General features: G+C 41.4%; 1 protein-coding gene across 3 annotated transcripts in view; it reads right to left on the bottom strand.

Moving 5' to 3' along the window:
- The window catches only part of specc1 (sperm antigen with calponin homology and coiled-coil domains 1), a 151,817-nt gene that overhangs the window by 39,664 nt on the left and 89,832 nt on the right, over window positions 1–22,321 (bottom strand). For all 3 annotated transcript variants that reach the window (XM_049592035.1, XM_049592036.1, XM_049592037.1), the window contains 5 exons: window positions 20,323–20,489; window positions 19,155–19,255; window positions 18,966–19,041; window positions 18,023–18,167; window positions 11,996–12,098 (listed from right to left, as the gene is read on the bottom strand). In XM_049592035.1, the coding sequence (XP_049447992.1) occupies window positions 11,996–12,098; window positions 18,023–18,167; window positions 18,966–19,041; window positions 19,155–19,255; window positions 20,323–20,489 (592 nt within the window). The remainder of the gene's footprint in view (window positions 1–11,995; window positions 12,099–18,022; window positions 18,168–18,965; window positions 19,042–19,154; window positions 19,256–20,322; window positions 20,490–22,321) is intronic.

The raw sequence follows: 22,321 nt of genomic DNA, 5'->3' as shown, positions 1-22,321 counted from the left end.
TGCATATTTACAACAAATTGAGACAATAGACAAAATTTAAGCAATAAATAAAATATAATATTGTTTTTATTCTGGGGAAAAAACAACTTTACACCAGTCACTAATGACCTGTGCTGTGTTCACACTATGAGTGACAATGCAAAAGCATGACCTGCAACATGAAGGCCTGTTTATTTGGGGAATGTCTATGTGGGGATTTTTGTTTTCATGTTCTTAAAACGTGACAGTCAGGACAATCTCAAACAACTCCCCATACATCCTGCAAATTATAAAATTAAAAAAAAAAGAGACAGGGAACGTTTTACTCCACAATGGGTACATTTACATAAGCAAGATTTTGAATGCAGGACTTTAACTTGTAATGGAGTATTTTCACAGTGTGGTCATGGGAGTTTAACTAAAGAAGAGGATCTGAATACTTCCACCTCTGCAAAGAAGTCACAAAGCCTCCAGTTCCAGGCCGCGCAGCAACACGTTCATTAGAGTTAAATCTCACTAACTGCCTTGAAAACCAGTGTAACAGAAGTTGTGTGAAAGCGGTCTTGTTTTTTAAGCCTGTGTCCAGTCCAGCTCTGACGTGCAGAGGAGCCCTTGTGAATACCAATTTCCTGTGAGAGGCCCCTTCAGTGTCTCCCACAGGGCAGAGTTAATCAGCGTAAGCTTAAGGTAATCACTGATCGATCTGAGCTTCCCAGAATCTGACATTTGAGGTGTGACAGAGCCTATCTGGACTCACAGCTCCTAATCCTCAAGGGCTCGGGGGCTCTTTTCCATGGTGATAGCATCCTACCCACTTTGTGTGTTTATATGCATTTAGCATGTTTTCCCTTTTCTTTCACTAACCGTGTTAGCGGCCACAGACCCCTCCAGGGACAAGATTCATATGGCACACATCATTCACACCAACACATACATACATAGACACACACATGACTGCTGGATGCATGATGTAAGGCACGTAGGCCATGGTTACTGCTTACATCATGCTTTTTTCCTTGTCACCTGCATTCATTAAAAAGCAGAAAAGCATGCATTTACAGAGCCAAACGTAACCTGATATAAAACAATAGTTAAGGGGTAACTCGATACTCGGTAACTAATGGGAGCAAGATTTGTGGTCCAGTATTGAGCGAAAGCCATTTAAATAAACAGTAATGTTTTCACTGTAAAACACACTTCATTCAAAGTTGAGAGAAACAAAACTCACAAAAGTCGTCTTGGTTCTTTATACCACTGTCCCAACAATCACCAGCTCCGGTCTGAAATAAACACTTAATTCACCCGGTTAGATGTGAAAATGTGGTGGATCTATAAACGCTAAAATGACTGTTTATCTAGATGGAGTCCGGTGGGATATGCGATGGCAATTTCTAGTCTGTTTCTGGTTGCACAAAAAGGATCTTAGTCTTTAACAAAATGGTCTTCTCAGTACAGATCATTTTCATAATGTTATCAAGCACTTATGACAATAATCTGACCACTTTTAGTGGATATAAATTAACAGTGTGAAGTTGCCCCGAGTGGTTATATTCCAGCCAGTTTTACTGCTACTGGCTGCAGTACTCTTGCTCAATACTGAACCAAATACAATTTTGTTTTTCCCGTTAGTCACTCAAAACCCAGACACACCACACTGACATTAAAGAACTAGTGGCGATAAAAGTCTGCTGTTGCATCACCTCATGTTGCCTGCATCTTGAACAAAAAGTTGCACTTGAACACACTGCAAACAGCTAACTAGCATGTATGTGCAGTGCCCACATGAGGGGAAATAACTCTCTATAACAGCAGGCAGCAGTAGTCAGTGGTGGATGAAGTACCTGAAAGCTATACTTCAATAAAAATACAGATATCTCACCAGAAAATGACGTTAATAGAAGTTAAAGTCACCTATTAGAATATTCATTCATTCATTCATTCATTTTCTGTAAGCGCTTATCCTGTTAGGGGTCATGGGGGGGAAGGGTCCTGACATTAGGCGCGAGGCGGTGTACACCCTGGGCAGGTCACCGGACTATCACAGGGCTGACACATAGAGACAAACAACCATTCACACTCACTTTCACACCTACGGACAATTTAGAGTCACCAATTAACCTGCATGTCTTTGGACTGTGAGAGGAAGCAGGAGTACCCAAAGAAAACCCACGCTGACACAGGGAGAACATGCTAACTCCGCACAGAAGGGCTCCCCCACCCTGGGGGTCAACCTGATTCTCTCTATGCGCACTGAGTGATTTCAGAGGGATTTTCAACATGCTAGATTGGTTGAAAAACAAAGACATGAGCTAACAACTTCCAACGGTGCGGACACACCGTAAAAACCAGGGCAACAGACACAAAGACATGAGACAACAGGGTTCAGGTTGAAAAATACCTAAGTTGCCATATAAGGTGAGATGAAGCTTAATTTCAGCACATCAAACCTACACTGTGTTCTAATCTAATCTTCTCCTCATGATGATTATAAGCACTCATCCCTTTGTTGGTGAAGATTCTCAGTCATCCAGGTCAAGGTCATTCTAAAGCCAGACTATACCTCTACATCAAATCAACGCCATACCTACGGCATAGGCTCTGCGTTGACATAGAGCCTGCTCTGTAGCCTGACGTGCATCTCCCTAGAAATGTAACTACACATCGCAGTGACGCAGACCTCCTGTCTAGTTTTGTAAGCTGAAACCATTTCCCTCAGTGGAAACGAAGCTTTGATTTACTTTAATTTCACAGATAAGAAACAATAAATTGTGAAGACAGTAAAACCTCCACAAAATAGCATTTTAAGTCTTGTGTGTGATTTATCCTGGCTTCATATGAGCAGAGGAAATCTCTGCTAGTTGCTAGGCTAGTTTAATTATATTTAATGTGTGTTTAATGTGTTTTGGGAGTGTTTTGAATTAACTACACTTTACAGCACTTCACAGAAACGACGCAGCCGACCAGTGTTTTGGAGGTGTAACTCACAACAGTGTAGGCAACGTGTGTAGGCTACAGTTACAATGCAGTCCTGAGATACATCCCCAGACAGCCTAACACCCATTCACACCTGGACCTATCTAACCCTAACAACACACATGATGGACAGGTGGGTCAAGGACTCACATTGTGACCTTAACAACTCTGAAACTCTGAGCTCACATGTGACCTCAGCAACTCTATAAAGGTTCTCACCCACACATGGGTTAAAGCTTGCAACTCTGCACTAGTCAGGACTGGAGGAGCCTCTTGGATGAGATGTGAAACATCTTTAAGCAAGTCCAGATGCCAATGATATAGCACTTAGAAACACTCATCCCTTTATCAATCACAGTGAACTAGCTAAGTGTGACATCAGGCTTTGTGTGCAGCTATAATCACAAAGATTTACTGTGCCCTGTGACAGCTTTTTTTGCCTTAATGTCAAATGACCTCCCAGCATGCTTACAATAGCTCCCGTTTTCTCTTTCACTTTAATTAGGCTGCTGTTTGACAAAAAGGTCCGCCATCAATGGGACTGTAATAATAACTGGCACATGGCTGACCCTCCCATGGGCTTTGTCCTCGTCGTGCACAGCGGCTTTTCTGGCTCCTCACTGGCAGATGAGCATGATATAAGAGCTTGTTATGAAAGTGAACAGCAGCGATTGTCAGAGCTGCCTCTTCAAAGTGATCATTAATTATGTAGCCTGAAGAGGCCAAGCATAAAATACAACTGGGTGACTCCATACTAAAGAGCCAGTTAGTGTTGAGTTATTACCTCTTTGACCTTAGTCCACAGCAGAGAAGAGAGGGGAGCGAAATGCAGTTGGATGTATTGAAAAAACTGAACCTCACTAACCTTTCCCAGAGCAGAAGATGAGCATGGCAGAGAGAGAGAAAGACAACCTGGCTGTAGTTTTATATCAGGGTATTTGTCGTAGTCTCCTTCGCGGAGCTACCACTATGTGACAGATGAGTCGGTCTCTGAGCATTAGACCTATAATTAGTGGCTTCCATGTGGTCAGAAGTCTCATAATACTGTAACAGCCTGACCTTTCTCCAGACATAAGAAGCACAACACATCCTCTGACAATAACCTTTTCCCTCTGCTCGTCATCACACTCAACTGTTGGTCATATATGTTCTGCTACAGAGCACTCCACTGGGCTCCACTTGCTTTAACTGATGCATCCACACATCCCATAAAACACAATCCCTGTGGAAATTAGTGGAATTCAACAGAAAAAAAACCCCAAAATCCCAAGAGGTTAACAACAGCCGCTCACACATAGCTCTGCTGAGAAACTGAACGCCAAAAGTACAAAATATTTGGGAAATCGTTTTGAATCTGACTTGCAGGGCCTTTTGTTCAAACTATATCATATTTAACCCCTTGATCTACCCCTTTGTGCTTGATGCTGACAAGTATTCATATAGAGTACTGTAACTCACATTCTTTACAGTATATTTAGTGTATTACAATATGTTTGTGGAAAAACAGACTAATTTTGTTACAAAGTTGCATAATTGCCTAGAGTTGGTTCATGTTCTCACAGCAGCATTAACAAGCAGATCAGATAAAATGCCTTGGGCGAAAAAGCTGCTCTTGATTGGTCAGAATTTCCATGTGGGAAAAATCCAGGGAGTAAACAAAACATTGAAGAAGAGTACACTTGCAAGATAAATGTGACACTTTCTAATGTCACAATGGAGGGACAACTACGCAGGTTGATTTTAGCGCTGCTCTTCGTGGACTATATTGCTGTCATTGTTCATTTTAGTCAAACCATACAGTTTGAAAACGAGGTGCGGCTCCAACTAGAAAACAATGTTTTGATGCATTGGATGTGCTGAATGTGCATATTAAGGCAGTACAGGAGGAGGTGCACACTAATAATCCTCCAGGACTGTAACATGCTCATGTTTAACCCAAACAATGTGTCATGTGATTGCAGTTGGTTCAGATCCAGGTCGGAACACGTTCTCACCACAGTTTCAAGAAGGTCTCAGCCCGGTTGTTTTGGTGCGCACCCGAGTGTGATTGCTGTGTTCACACCTGCCCAAACAAACCGCACTTCAGGGGCAAATGAACTTGAGTGTGATTGAACTGAACCAAACAGGGCAGATGTGAAAGCACCCTGAGTGACTAATCGGAACAAACATTTTTGTAACTGGGCCAATGCCAACCAACAGGGCTGCAGCTGTGAAACCGGCCGCAATGTAACCCTAACAGGCAATTGCACACCGTCAATTTACAGTCACTAAAAGTGATTGCTTTTGCACCGGACAGGCTCAGATTGCTATTTTAAGTGTCTGACAACGTTATATAAAAAAATCCCTGCAGAGGTAAACCTTTTTGTTAAAGAGTTAGATCCTTGTTGTTTACCCAGAAAGAGCCCCGAAATCGTCACTGCCAATCCCACCAGACTCCATTAAAATAATTATCAATTTTAAAACACACTTCGTGCAAAGTGAAAAAGTGTCTTGGTTCGTCTTTCCACTGTCGGAAAGTGAGAAGATGTACAGCCTGCAACACAAGCTGCAGTAAAATCACTTGAGGCAAAAGACAACATCACAGTACGTCCACTAAAAGTGCTTGTTTTTGCCACTGACATTGTTATTCTAAGTGTCTGACAGCATTATGGAAAGAATCCCTACAGAGATAGACCTTTTTGTTTAACCAGAAACAACCTAGAATTTGCTATCGTCAAACCCACCAGACTCCATTTAAGTAAACAGTAGTTTTATCAGTGTAAAACACACTTCATTCAAACTCGACAGAAACAAAATAAAACTCACAAAAGCCATCTTGGTTTATCTTTCCACTATTTCAACAATCACCACCTCTGGTTTGGTTCAAATAAACCCTTGATTCACACATTTAGATCAGAAATAATGCTGCCTCTATACACACTGTATATTACTAATAATTTAAATGGAGTCTGGTGGGTTGGGTGATGACAATTTTTGAGGCTGTTTCTGGTGGAACAAAAAGGATCTTACTCTGTAACAGAAAGTTCTGTCTCCTTCCATAATGTTGTCTGACTCATAGAATAACAACCTGGGCAAGGACAAGCACATTAAGTGGACATACACTGACAATGCGAACACGCCCCAAGTGGTTCAATTGTAGCCTGTTTCGCAGCTGCCAGCTGCAGTGCTCTCACTCAGTACTGGAACAGTTTCAAAATAGTTGTTCTCATTAGTCACTTAGACACAAACATGGGAAAAAAAGGTTCAGGTTTAAAACAGCTAAAGTTATCCTTCAAGACAATACAGTTTAGGGCAGTAACACTTGTCCTGAAAATAGATGTTTTTAAGGTTAACTGCCTAATAGTTTGTTAATGACTTACAGGTCAGGCACATGGTGCACATGGAGGAAATGCATAAACATGAAGGATCACAGCTCGAATCAAGAACAGGAACTTCAGGAGGGGACCGATTATGCCACAGACTGAAACTCTCCTAGTAGCCAAATCTTCTTACTGCATTCCTGATACTTGCAAATAATCACACTGTATTGCTAAGCCCTTTGTGAGAGGAGATCATAGGTTCCATAGTTAAATGGGAATGAGGCTCCATTAAGGGTTTCATGTCGCTGGGACCCATTTGTCCTGAACTGAACTGAGATTTGCATTTCTATCTGGCTTACTAATTAACAAGAGTCCATGTAAATTTAACCAGGATATTTACTCAAGTACTACATTTTAGTACAATATGGAACACTTTAAGTACTTAACTTGGGTATTTTCATTTTGTGCTACTTTACATTTCTAATCAACTGCAATTATTTGGCAGCTATAATTACAAGTTCTTGGCAAAAAAAAAAAAAAATCTGTGTAGAAACACATATTATAAGCAAATAGGCTGTCACTCTTCCTGCATCCAGCGCTGTTGTTTGACATGACAGTGATGTAGCTGGAGGCAACGAAGAACTACAGGTCATCTTGGATTTCTAGTCTCTGCCTCTGGGTAGTCAGGGGGCGTGCTCTAGATCAGTGGTTTTCAAAGGTCAAGCCAAAATTTCAAGGTACACCTGTATTTATCTGTGCACAATATCTTCTCTTATCATGAGATAAGACAATAAAAATGAGAAAAAATAGGACAGGTACTTTTCGTGATACTGTATAGTGACAATTTTTCTTTCGGTGGTAGGCCGTCTTAGCTGGTGCTTTGTTGTAATTTGCTCCGTACAATAAAGCAATTCATTGTCCTACTCACAGCTTTCTCCTTTTAAATGTTATCACCAACATAAAAGGTGGCAATTTTTCCCTTTAAACTATACTCAACAATCATTTAACTCTTGAGCAAGCAAAACTTCTCTGGTTACAGCTGCTTAAATGTGAGCCCTGTAATACAGTATATAACAACGTAACAGGGAGGGGTGATTCTGCATCATAAATACTTTTACTTCTGATACATTTTTCAGATTGTAGTTCTGTACTTTTACTACTTTTTATAATTTCAAATGCAGGACTTTTAGTTGTTTAGTTGAGTATTTTCACAATGTAGCAGTAATACATTAACTTAAGTTAATAATCTGGGGCCGTATTCACAAAGCTTCCTTGTACTGACTTCTTAGAATTGTGACGTTTTGTTAGAATTTCCCCTTAAAGTTAAGACTAGGTCCTTGTAAAGATAAAAGTTATTCATTATTAACCTTAAAATAACCCCTAATGTGAATAACTATTAGGAGCAGGGAGGAGGACTTTTAAGAGGCGTAAGAGTTTCTTAATCAGACGAGAAAATGGTGGAAACACAAAGAGGTCAGAGAAATATTCTCCAAATGCTGAAAGACAGTGAGTAAATAAAATGCAACAGATTAGATCATGCCGGAATAATATGTGCGGTTGATGTCATCAGGGATACGTACACATTTCCCACCTAATGCAGAAGGCCAGAAATAAAATGCAACAGTGCAGCAGTGATGACTTGAGGCTGTCTCAACCTTCCATCAGCAGTTATCACACTGACACTGACAACACTTTCACAGTCAGCAGTTCATTTCATTTCCACTGGGTGTCCACACCTTGTAGACTCACAAAAGGGTGTGTCCATGACAACCAATCACATCTTTTAAAAGAAAGCATCACCCCTAGCAATGGGGTCAACCATACATCCTCACTAAGATAAAACTTTCTGTCCCTTCCTTGCTCAGAGTTGCTGAACTTTCCTAAATCACTCCTAGGCTAAGACTCCTTACTAAAAATGTTCACGCTAATTTAGGAGCTCTCTGAGAATGTTTGCGAATACGGCCCCTGGCCCCTAAATTGACAAGAATACCGTCGACATATCTTGTGTTTTTTTAGTTATGTCTTTTTGTAAGGAATTGTTAATATGTCGTATTTCTTAAAGGGAGTTAGGAGCAATATTTCCCACCAGGAGCAGGATGGGTAGACTTGATAATAGACTCACAAGTCAGTCTTTAGACGCTTTGCTTAACTAAAGACTTATGTCTTTCTCCCTGATTTTGTGTTTAGATGGGCAGATACAATTTCAGAGTTTAAAAAAAACTCCCTACGTTGCAGAACCAATAGTAAATCTGCAGGGCGGTCCTTCGGTGGCTCGCTGAACTCGTGTGCTCATAAACATACAGTACAGGCCAAAAGTTTGGACACACCTTCTCATTCAATGCGTTTTCTTTATATTCATGACTATTTACATTGTAGATTCTCACTGAAGGCATCAAAACTATGAATGAACACATGTGGAGTTATGTACTTAACAAAAAAAGGTGAAATAACTGAAAACATGTTTTATATTCTAGTTTCTTCAAAATAGCCACCCTTTGCTCTGATTACTGCTTTGCACACTCTTGGCATTCTCTCCATGAGCTTCAAGAGGTAGTCACCTGAAATGGTTTTCCAACAGTCTTGAAGGAGTTCCCAGAGGTGTTTAGCACTTGTTGGCCCCTTTGCCTTCACTCTGCGGTCCAGCTCACCCCAAACCATCTCCATTGGGTTCAGGTCCGGTGACTGTGGAGGCCAGGTCATCTGCCGCAGCACTCCATCACTCTCCTTCTTGGTCAAATAGCCCTTACACAGCCTGGAGGTGTGTTTGGGGTCATTGTCCTGTTGGAAAATAAATGATCGTCCAACTAAACGCAAACCGGATGGGATGGCATGTCGCTGCAGGATGCTGTGGTAGCCATGCTGGTTCAGTGTGCCTTCAATTTTGAATAAATCCCCAACAGTGTCACCAGCAAAACACCCCCACACCATCACACCTCCTCCTCCATGCTTCACAGTGGGAACCAGGCATGTGGAATCCATCCGTTCACCTTTTCTGCGTCTCACAAAGACACGGCGGTTGGAACCAAAGATCTCAAATTTGGACTCATCAGACCAAAGCACAGATTTCCACTGGTCTAATGTCCATTCCTTGTGTTTCTTGGCCCAAACAAATCTCTTCTGCTTGTTGCCTCTCCTTAGCAGTGGTTTCCTAGCAGCTATTTGACCATGAAGGCCTGATTCGCGCAGTCTCCTCTTAACAGTTGTTCTAGAGATGGGTCTGCTGCTAGAACTCTGTGTGGCATTCATCTGGTCTCTGATCTGAGCTGCTGTTAACTTGCGATTTCTGAGGCTGGTGACTCGGATGAACTTATCCTCAGAAGCAGAGGTGACTCTTGGTCTTCCTTTCCTGGGTCGGTCCTCATGTGTGCCAGTTTCGTTGTAGCGCTTGATGGTTTTTGCGACTCCACTTGGGGACACATTTAAAGTTTTTGCAATTTTCCGGACTGACTGACCTTCATTTCTTAAAGTAATGATGGCCACTCATTTTTCTTTAGTTAGCTGATTGGTTCTTGCCATAATATGAATTTTAACAGTTGTCCAATAGGGCTGTCGGCTGTGTATTAACCTGACTTCTGCACAACACAACTGATGGTCCCAACCCCATTGATAAAGCAAGAAATTCCACTAATTAACCCTGATAAGGCACACCTGTGAAGTGGAAACCATTTCAGGTGACTACCTCTTGAAGTTCATCGAGAGAATGCCAAGAGTGTGCAAAGCAGTAATCAGAGCAAAGGGTGGCTATTTTGAAGAAACTAGAATATAAAACATGTTTTCAGTTATTTCACCTTTTTTTGTTAAGTACATAACTCCACATGTGTTCATTCATAGTTTTGATGCCTTCAGTGAGAATCTACAATGTAAATAGTCATGAAAATAAAGAAAACGCATTGAATGAGAAGGTGTGTCCAAACTTTTGGCCTGTACTGTAGTCCGACTGCGTTTTAAACAAAGTCCTTCAAAGTCCTTCATTTCCACAGTCTTGTGGAGTGAGTACACATTTGATAAAATGGAGTTAAATCTCTTGGCATCCATTTTCAAGCTCTCTATGTGTTTGTTTCCTTGCGGACGAGAAAAGGGGGAGCGCACATTTCTGGGAGGGCGTGTCCTTTTAGAAAGGAGTGTCCCCAGATTATCAGAAGGCGGAGATCTCTGATTGTCTGGTGGCGAGACTAACTTGATAATTGTGATGCTGCAAGATCCCCAGTCTTTGCAAAATCTTATAGTGTGTGACTAAACACTCACACTGTCTTTAGATGTGAGAGGGTGTCACACTTTGGTCTTTTAAAAGTCTTTTCAAAGTCTTCTGGTGGCAGGGTGTAAGTATTAGGCAGCAGAGAGGTGTAGAGGACGTCCTATGAGGATTAACAGCCTGAAGACATCAGACAACTTGACTTTTTTTTTTAGCCTTTTTAATCCCTTTTAAAAACGTGTTTTTAGAAACCGTCTTTGTTTTGAATGAGCTGCATTACTGCACGTTACAGTGCTGACTAATAGGAGTTTCTCGTTAGGGGCGGTCTCAGTTTCCATTTCCTCTGGAGCACTGGTGAAAATGGGTACTGAACCAGTGACCTTGCATTACAAACCAGTGTGGCCCAAAGATTCATGTCAAACAAAGTGCGAGTGAGAATCTAAACAATGTGAGCCATGGCAGTCTATTTTATCATGCATATCTTCAGACTGTCTCCTGGTCAGCAGCAGTTTTATCTCATCTGGTCACATATTTCCATCACAGAGGATCTGCTGCGTGTGTTTCACCAACACACACCGCGTGTGACCATCAAACAGCTTGCCTCAAATGATAGGAGGGTGACTCAAAGTTCACTGAGCAGTACTGCGCTTGAGAAATAGGGACTATTGATCTAACACCTCATCCCATCATTCAGACCATTTATCATTGGGAAGACTGGGTCTATTTATAGCGCTTATCATCACACATGCTTTTTCAAACTTGGTCAAGCCGGAGCTCCGTGCTTTTAGACTGAAAGACAACCACAAACAGGACAGAAGCAGAGCCTTTTATGTCTATAACTGTAATTAATCTTCTATTACAGTGCTGAGAGAGCTCAAATGACTCCTTTTCCTCCTAAAGTGGAGGTTGCAGGTTGGGACCAGTCTGCCTGCTGGCAAGAGTTTTAGCATTAGCTAGCTGGCATGCTGGCACCCAAACACGATGATTACATAGGCAAATCTCTAATCCCACTGGGCTTAATGGGCTCCTTAAACTGGATATTAGGGGAGCTGCTAATGCCAGGTGATTGTCAGCACTTGGACACAGGGAACACAGATGGGGACACAATAACAATGCATAAACACATGCACATGCATAAATACAAGCAAAGCAATACAAATACACACATGTATAAATCCAGCGTGTCCGTAACACTGAGTGCTTCGCATCATAGTTTCCATTACCGCGGTGCCATGGTGACTTCACATCCCCAGTGAGATGACAGGCGGGTGAATAGTGTGTCTGCAAACACAGTAATGTGCCACTACAGTCTAACACCTAACTGATGGCTGAAAAAAATATAAGAAATAACCACCAAACCCAAGGGCATGGACTGAGCAATGCTGCACTGATGCAATATAGAGGGAGAGAGTGGGAGCTGTCATCTCAATTTTAAATGAATATTTGAAGAGTGTGAGACTAAAATAAAACCCTCGGACAGAAAAAAGCAGGGTGTTAAAGTGAATGGAGCCTGAATTGTATTTGAGAGAGGTCTCTGGCCTGTGATCCCTACCGGATAGCCCTCTGTTTTCTTCTGGCACCACTTCAGTAAAGCGTTCCTCTTAGATCCTCCATACTCCCGGGCCAGTGCAGCCAAGGGGTCCTTTCTTTCCACACTGTCACCAGGGAAACAAACCGCAATCACACACACACACACACACACACACACACACACACACACACACACACACACACACACACACACACACACACACACACACAGAGAGATAGAGAGGGATGGTTACAGTATGTCATTTGGAGTATGATGATTACCCAATAAAACTATTATTATCTTTACATACATTCGCAAACTTCAGTGCGCATGGACATGAAGGAAGCTTCATAAAAACCATAATTATGCAAGCTCTCTAAGTCTCATAGCAAAAGAATGTGTTCAATTAAATAAGCATGTTTCCAGATGGAAATCCATTGCAGGAAATAATTTGACCGCCATGTCTGAAACGAGCTCATAAGTGGCCCTGATGTAAAAACATATGATTCATTCCAGATTTCCGACAGAGGTGTTTCAGGAACCTAGAAATGTACTACTTAACATTTTATAAATATAATCAGTCTTCTTGAATTCAGATGGAGGGCAGGACGTGATCGATCCATATACAGCGTGAATTGGAAAAGAGGAGTGTAATAAAACCTGCAGGCAGCAGGTATGGTCAGAAAATTAAAACTCATGTTGGATGTGATCCATGCAATATGAAGAAAAGAGATTTTTTTTCCCCACAACCATGACTGAAACGACGGCTGTCTTGTGTCTAGCAGGGTGAGTAAATTTTTATATATAATATTTCAACTCTGTACATTGATGCACCGCTGTCATGCTAATGTTACTGGCAACATTAGCTAACTTCAGCTGCTATTATCTTTTGTTTATATTATTTTTTAGGGCTTTTTGCCTGTTCTTTGTACAGGTGACGTGTTGTTTCCTGCTTCGGCATTTGCCCTGTCGCACCTCCACTGGTGCCACAAAGTCAGCTGCAGGGTCGTCAGCTGGAGGCTGCCATTCACTGAGGTTTCACCCCCATTGCAGTTCATCTCCTGGCAGGGGGGCAGTTGCAGATAGGGGATGTCTCCTTGCCACCCCCTGCAGCTGCCTTTATTGAGGTGTTGTCCCCCAACCATTGTCCTTTCTCCGGACCCACAGCCAGAAGCTTTCTCGGCTTTCTCAGCTTTCTCGGCCTCCTCTCCTAGCTCCTTCCTGGCCTTCCACAGTTTTGACCCTGCCATTTCAGCACCGTGGAGTAATCGGACTACTGCCAACAAAGCCCCGGCATCTAACCTCCATGGGGTAAACCCTGGGTTTCCAGCCAGCCTCTTTGCACTCCGCTGCCAGCTCGGAGTACTTGAGTGGCTTCCTTTCGTGGGCTGCTGTCATGTCCTCTTCCCAAGGGGATGGAAAGCTCAATGAGGACCCTCTTTTCCCCTGCAGACCACATGACAATATCTGGCCTGAGAGTAGTTGTTATGATCTCTATTGGGAAGACCAGCTGCTTTCTGAGGTCCACCACCTTTATTATAGAACAGGGGAAGAGAGAATGGGGGAGACACGCAGCAAAGGGCTGCAAGTTGGGCTCAAACCTGGGCCGCTGCAAAGGCTTCAGCCTATACTGGGCGCACGCTCGACCCGGTGAACTAAAGGGCACCCTTCAGCCACTACTTTCAACCCTCTAGCTCAACTTATCCCTTAACACTGTTAAAAATCTCGGTTGCGGCTAAAAACTTGGAGAAATTGTCCCAGTACATTGAAAATGCATCCATCTCGAGGCATATTTAACCCAATGCTTTATTGTTTATGACTGAAATTAGCTTAAGACGGAGGTTCCTGATCCACATCTGCAATTGTTTCTATTTATTTTCTTTTTACTACTCCCCCTTTTACATCCTTTTACTTTCAGGAATTAAAGTGACCCTTGTTTTTTTCCCCTGTTTTGATCGATTGGAACAGCTGTAAACAGCACAAATCGTACGTACTTGCCATGGCAAGGCCAGGCGAATTTATTTATATAGCACATTTCCTACCCAAAGGCAACCCAAAGTGCGGTACAGATTAGTCAAGTCAAATTTCATTCAGTTAGTTAATTTGTGCAGTTTTGGTGGTCTTTGCTTCCAGTTGCCTGCCCTCTAACTGGACAGCACACCGACATATGACATCATATGCACAGAAGCTATTATGATAATGAAACCGTTAAGTCAACTTATTAAAGAAATTCTTCTGCATAAACAGTCTCATGCATGGACGAGTAGCGCGCCTGAGCAAGCATGTGTGATTAAACTCCTAATGTTTTAGTGAAGCTGCATGTGTTTGGGAAGAAGTACTGAACATATGACTGCATAAATGAGACTCGGCTTATACTGCACAAGTTATTTTGAGAGTTTGTTACCATTTGTTTTGATAAAGTTTTGTTGATGTTAAACACTGACCCTCTATGACTAAATTCATTAAGAATTAATTGACAATTAAAATAATTGTTAGTTGCAGCCCTAGTAGACATAGAGGAATAATGAAAGGATGATATCTTACAATGATTTGCAAAGAATGTTGTCTGCATGATGGAGAATATGACAGTACTTTGTAGTATTAATTAATACTACGCATGAATGAATCCTCTAATGGGAGTTCCATAGTGAAGGGAACTTTATTATTTGCTCTTTCATTATTACAATGAGATCAAAGCGTATTTGCAGTTAAGTGTTGTTGTGTTAGAGTGCAGACGTTGCTCAAGATTACTCTGGAGTGCAGCCAACTGTATACAGCTCAGAGTGGCTCTAAGTGTGGGATGTAAAGATTCAGCATAGGTTTTTTTGGCCTCCTTCCTACTTTTCCTCTTCTACCTCCATGCCCTCATGCTCAAATATTCATATACAGACTTTAACACTGGCTGCACGTCTGTAAGTCACACAGGAGAAAGAAAACAGAAATTATGAGAAGTACAACAGATTGGTTAAATGCCTATCTGCAGTGTCATTCAAAGGGTCCGCTCCCTGGGGTTTCTGCTGGAGCTGGGGCCATGGGAAGTCTACGAGACACGGTCGTTGCTCTGAACATGGTAAACATTTCACACGTCACAGCAGCTCTGCTGTTGAATTCATTATTTCTCTGTCTGAGGCACCGCAAGGCCAGAAACAGGAAGACCCTGTCCAGACAAACATAGGGCAGGGGCAGAGAGTGAGAGTGCTCATCAGTGGTGGTACAGCCGCCATAACATAACCCCGAGACCACACCAAACACGGTCATGTACTGCTGCTGATCTGCTGTTTGAGAGAGATGGTCTGTGCAAAGGTCTGCAATACAGTCACACACATTTACATTAAAAATATATGTTTAAGGGATGGATGGCAGTGGGCACACCCCCCGTTTGGAGAAGCAGACAGGAGCACTGTAGTGGAAGTTAAGCAATGTACTGCCGAGGACGGGGGCAGCAGCAGAACATATTTTAGCCACCTACAAACTATCATGTGTATGCTATTTTTAAAATGTTTTCACTGCTTTACTTTGCCGTCAGACAGCCCTTTCTGACAGGGGACTGAAGCTGTTATATCACTGTCGTCAATGCCACCAGACTGCTTTGACAAAAACAATAATTTTACCTTGCAGAACACAGGACCCATCCAACATTTGTATGTGGGAGCCATGTAAGTAGTAAATGAGATGAAAAATGGGCCCTATATGGGATTGTCCAAGGGTTCCATAATGGTGTCATGCCAGTTGTCCACATGGGTGGTTTCTCTCAAGTGGGCCCAAGATAAGATGCTCATTTTTGCCCCATACCCACTTGGTACCTAGGTAGCTGTAGCATAACCCATATGGGGCCCGCTTGGGTAAACCCACCTATGTGGGCTACTGGCATGGGGCCATTATGGGACCCATGGACAATCTCATACAGGGCTCATTTTTTAAGCTCATTTACTAACCACATGGGGCCCAAATACTAATGTTGACTAGGGAGCTGCTGGTCTACCGCTGCCTCAGTCGGTAAGTTTGTTTGTGTTATTGTGTGATTTTGGTGTTTTAAAGGGTTAGTTCAGATTCATCAAAGTCACACAATAACACAAACAAACGAACTGATGGAAGCGGCGACACCAGCAACTCCAGTGTTCTGTGAGGTAAAATTAGTGTTCTTGTCGAAGGAGTCTAGTGGCTTTGAAGAGAGCATAGATAATGGCCTCAGTTACCCGTTGGAAAAAGGCTGTCTGACAGCACAGTAAAGCAGTGAGAACATTCTGATGTTACATTTTTTTAGGTGGTTACAATACATTTTACCACAGCAGAACATTGCTTAGCTTTCATGGCGTTAATCCTGTCTGCTTTTCAGCAGTGTGCTGACCGCCATCGATCGTAGTTGATACACCGACTGTGGATAAGCACCTCATACAACCTCACTTTAAAAACTCCAAACAGACAGACAGATGGCGCCAATAGAGTGTGCCAGTAATCCCGGAACTCCGTTAGCGCTTTTAGCACTTCCGGTTCTCTCGTCTAAAAGTCAGTACGTTTTTTTGAATGGGATTTTGGTAAAATGCCTCAAGTAAGGTCTGTGGTTAACAAAAGCTTAAGCGAGTTTCAGGTTATGTTCTACGACATAAAACATGTCAGTAAATACCCTACTTGTGAATTTTGAAGCTTTTACGTGTCGTAAAAAAGGCGGTTGCTAACAAGTTGCTCAATACGACTAAAAACCCTGTCAGGGACATTAAACGTCATCACCCCCGAACAGGCTAGAGTGCTGGCAGTCCGCTATTACAGCTTCTTATTTAGCTTAAACAGTCCGATTTCCCCATTATACAATGTTTTTAAAATAAAGCGGCTGAAATCAGTTGAAAGCTTAGTGGCGGTGACGTCAAGAGTCATGCGACCGTGGAGTAGTCATGTAGTCCGTTAAAGCCTAACGTTAGCTTTTTACTTCTGGCGATCGCATTTAAGCTTCAAATGCGGTATGAAAGGTGTTCGTATGTGAAGATTATCTCACTGAACAAAACCTGTAAGTTTCATAAACTTGTGTTAGCCACAGAGCTTATTTTCTGACATAATCCAAAACGCAGTGCAAAAATCACATTCACTTTCTCTTCCGGGAACCAGCGCGATGCTAAACTTCCGGGTTTTGACGTCAGCCCTGGCACACTCTATAATACTGACTATAGTGATTATTAATGTCAACAGTACATGATGTTGGTTGAGGCTTAGGGTGTTGTCCAGTGTGATGATGACCAAGTACTTGGCTCCTTCAACTAACTCTACTGTCTCACTGTGACAACATGTAAACATAAACTCAAACACTGAGTCATCTCTGCCTCAAATGCAGCCTGTTGCAGTGGTAGCTGAACTAAATGGAGTGCCACAATCGGTCATTTTTGAGTGTACACAAAAAGGAGCGGTCTGTACACGGATATGATACCCTGTGATGCCAGAGGCCAGAAGATGAAAGTATGTTTGTTTAACATGTCTCTCTTCCCTTTCTGATAAGTGGACACTCATTTACTGTGTTAAAGCCATCTGTGTCAACACTGTCGGCTATAAAACTCGTACAACTCCGGTGGGGGGGGCACACAGGTTAGACCCGGCACTGCCGCCACCAGCCTGCTGTGACATCCAGCACTTGGAGGTTTGTGCTGGCTGAATTTGAGCCTTTCCAGTCTCAGACCAAAGCTCCTTCTCCTGAAGTGCTGCCTGCTTTCTTCTCAGGGAAGCAGTCCACAGCGGCGGAGAGTGACACGGAGGGACCGTGGGGTGGCTAGCAGCTAATTCTTGTCTCATTTGTGGTCTGATGAACAGAAAAATAGAACGTGGCGCAAGTGAATGAGCTGTGTGCAACTCTACAATAAAATGCCTGTTTTTTGTCTGGTGGGAGGGGCTTATGACAGTGAGGTGTATTTTCAAATACTGCCATTTTTTTGTTTGCTTGTTTGCTTGTCTTTTCCAGATTTCTTCCTGCCCCAGCTTTAGAACTAGTCACCAAGGAAACCTGCACAGCTTAACAAATAGAATTATGTCAGAGTGAATCATTGGAGACAGTCATGGTCGGTTCACCTGAGCTTGCTGTTGCCTCGGTTGTAGCTGAAGGATGATGTGCGGCCACTGAGGGAGGCGGGGGCTTTGATTACAGACTCTAAAGAAGGGCTCTTCCTCATCAGGCTGTTAGGTTTCAGGTCTTCCCCACAGCCTGACATCTTATCTGCGGGAGTGAAGGAGGCAGGAGAATGAATGTGAGGAGGAAGTCATAATAAACCTTGTAAAACACATTGTAAAATGTATTTCAGAATTGTAAGGCTGGACTGCAACAAAAATAAGGTCATGGAAAAAATGGAAGAAATAGAAATGGAAAGCAAATTAATATTTGTAACTTTAGGACTGGTTGTGCTGCTTTGACGCTCAAGTTACTGTGTGTTTCTCAGTGCACTCATCGAAGCTGGAGCACCTGTTGACTGTAGACGGCCGGCGACATTTTCAGAGCTCAGTCACCACATTTACAGTATTTGCTTTCTAAGAATAAAATCATAAAATGTCCCACGTTGGATGATTGCATCTCTTTATCCATCTTATCATTTCATTGTCTGTATGTAGACATTTCAGCCTTAATCATTTCTTGAGCCTCATTTTCAGAGATAATAGTCCGGCTGTCCTTTGACCTAAAAGCAGCGTGTGAAGCCCATTGCTTGTTCTTTATGACTGCAAAATGAAGTATGTACATAAAGGTAAACTAAACACCATGACGTTCAGCTAAAACCATACCTGTGATGTTTCAATGTTTCTATTGTGCAGCATCATTTTCAAAGATAACAAGACATAATAGTGCCATGCTTCTTTTCCATACAGTTCAAAAATCCTCATTCATTCATTCATTTTCCGTAACCGTGTATCCTTTTGGGGGTTGCAGGGATTCTATACCACCTGACACTGGTTGAGAGGCAGGGTACACCCTGTACAAGTCGCCAGACCATGCATACATACCGTACATGCATACATTACATACCATGATGATGAGAGAATTCTCCGTGATTGATTCTTTTCTCCAAAGTTTTTGACAGTGGCTTTATGTACGTGTGTCTCTAAAAGGACATAAAACAGAGGACAGATCTCAGCACATCAGAGTCTGAAGCAGTCTGTCACTTATCAGAGGTACTTATTATACGTTTCACAAGGAAAATCTCAGAGTGTATACCTGGATAGGGGAGACAGCAGCAGCAGGTGCGGTGCGTACAGGGATCCCACTCAGCGGGCTTCTCGAGGAGGAATGCATCTGAACTGTGTGTCCTGGTCCATCTGAAAGACCAGATAATACACCCGTTAATTATTGTGCCAAAGGAGAAGTGACAGAAAATGATACACAACATGTCTTCCCATAGTTGCCATTTATCTTCTGGTCAGATTCTTAGTCTTGATTACTTATTCTTTGCATATACACTTAGTGTCTGAATTTTAATCACTTACTTTATTGTAATAATGTTGTAAAATGTAATTCCAATTTTATTGAGTACATATTTTATCAGTTATTTTATTCGTATTAATATTATGATGAAAATTTATCTCTCATTAATTTTACTTTTTAAATATTTTTTATTTAATGGTTTTATTCTTCTTATTATTACTATGATAATTATATTAATTAATTATTATTATATAACTAAATCAATTTTATATTTTATTGTCATCATTTTTATTTTTTATTTTCATCTGTTTTATTGAATATTAGTCTGACTTTTATTTAACTTTATTATTATAGTTTTAAAATCAATTATTTTTTATCAGTCTTTATAATCTATTTTATCTTTTTATTTAACTATAAAATAATAATAATAATAATGATAATTATTATTATCATTAATATTATTATTATTATTGGCCCTATTTTTGTTGATATTATAGCTTTTAAATACATTTCATTGTATTTTTTGCATCATCTTTTTAATCTATTTTATCCAACTTTTAGTCAAAATTTGTTAAACTATCTTATTTTTATGAATACTAAAAATATGTGGCTTTTGAATCCATTTTATTTTATCATCATTTTTATTCTAGTCTTGTCTTTTTAAATCTGTTTATTCCAGCTTTTAGTCTGGCTTTTATTTAACAGGGTTTTTTCTTTACTAATTACTGTTCTGGCTTTTAAATCTATCTACCTATCTTTTTTAAAGTCTACTTTAATGGTGCCTTCAAGTGTCAGTTTTTGTTGACGCTGTCATAGAGGTCAGCTAAGTCCACACACAGCCCTGCTTAACTGAGCATGACTTTGCTGCAGAGAAATGACAGAAATCTACCAGCTGTTGTTCTCTAGAGTTACACAAACATGTTGGGATTCCCTGTGTGAGTGTGTGTGTTACGGTGCTCACTCTGTCCAACAGTATCAAAGGACTTAATGAGGGATTTGACAGTAGCTCCGGGCTCTGAGTCGTTGGCATCCCCGGCGACGTCTATGGGTGTGGTCGGGATCATAGAGATGCCGCACCAATGACGGTTGATATCGGAGTCGGACACCCTCACCTCGTCACCTTGGGACCTGACAGACACAATGAACAAGGTTGCTGTGTAGACACATGTACAATATATACACTTGTGGAGAGGAGAATCTGATGAACTGGAGATTTAACACTCACATTACTATTTATCTTATAAGATCACCTACTGATTAGTACAGTTAAATGTTATGAAATAAGTTGTTTGCTCAGTATATTGACGTGTGGTCATAGTTTGAAGTTTGAACTAATGAACTGTCAACAACCAGATAAATTTGGAACACAAAATCTGAGCAGTCCAATACTCAAAACACTTTCTACCCATGGACCCCTGGTGAACATTGGACTCCAATCTTTATGGCGAGGGATTTACACTGTCTTTATCAGTGATGAATGACCAGACAAGAATTAGTGTCTTAAACGTTGCACTCACCTCCAAAGACTGATAGAAACACACAAACACAGTTGGACTGGTGTAACTTCATTTATTCATTTGCCTAATGAACATCTGACAAACAATACACGTATGTATTCCTTCACAGGCATAAAACCAGTCGTTCCAAGTCTTTCTTTGCAGAATAAATTAACAGCACATTCACTGTATTGTTCATTAAAGCTCCAGTGTGAAGGATTTAGGGGGGTTTATTGGCAGAAATGGAGTATAATATGGTAAGTATTTTTTCTTTTAAGTGGTTCCCTACTGGTAGGTCGCAGGTCCATTCTGAATGGACAACAAGTGACCTGCTAACATGTCAATTTTGCAAAAAACACACTTTATTTTTAAGTGCAGTGGATATCCAGCACTGAGCTTTTACTTTGAAGTGCTGTTTCCTGCTGTAGAGTGAGTGAATAACAAACAGCTACTTAACAGAGACAGCAAACTGGCTTAAGACATGGCCAAATACAAGTATGGACCTTGAACTAAAGAGTCAAGAGAAATCTGGACCCAGTTGGGAACCACTGAGTTAGTGTATAATCACCTCAAAATAAGACTTGTGGTGTTTCCGTTACCTTAGAATGAGCCGTTTCTATCTACGTAGGGAGCAGGTCCTCAACTATGGAGATCACCATGTTTCTACAGTAGCCCAGAATGGATGAAGCAAACACTGGCTCTAAATAGGGCCATTTGTATTTTTGCATCAGCCACCTTAGTCAGTGCCCCTTCACAAAAAACACAGATTTCTTTTTACTGTCAAACTGCTTTTATCAGTGTTTCTACTGGTTTGACTCACTGGGTTTGTTTGTTTTGGAGAAGAGACCTCTACGGATAATTCAACTCACAGTAAAGACTGCTTTAAATGTCTGGATCTGACTTACAGTGAGCACAGACTAGTAGGTGCTGGGCTAGTGGGCCGTCTGCAATGTGCCAAACAGTATCGAAGCAGCCCTGATTTGTAACATGAAACTGCTATATTCAGTGTTACTGCCGGTTTAAATCACCGGGTCCATTTGTTTTTGAGAGGAAGAGACCTCTGTGGATAATTCAGCTCCCATTAAAAAAACACAGAACAATTAACACTATAGGAATTCTAACCAGATGAATTTTCAGCTGGTTGAAACAACTTAAACCCCCTAAATCTTACACACTGGACCTTTAAATGGCTTCACTATAGTAAGAAAATGACCAATTACACATCTCATCTTTTCTGTTTGAGCATATCCAAATGTTTACATTTTGAGCACCAGTACCTTTTCACCTGGCGGAACAATATGGCTTTTAATTAAAAAAACAGAAAATGCACAAATTGAACATCTCTGATGGACTTTTGAGGAGAACCTGAGATCCTGCTGCAATACGCCATTATGCTGTATGACAACAGAGAACATCGTATGTAAGGGTTTGGCTCAAAGATGAAATAAATCAACCATGTGATAT

This window comes from Epinephelus fuscoguttatus, linkage group LG12 (assembly GCF_011397635.1).
Source record: "Epinephelus fuscoguttatus linkage group LG12, E.fuscoguttatus.final_Chr_v1".
Lineage (NCBI taxonomy): Eukaryota > Metazoa > Chordata > Actinopteri > Perciformes > Serranidae > Epinephelus > Epinephelus fuscoguttatus.
This window is presented reverse-complemented; position numbering and strand designations above follow the sequence as displayed.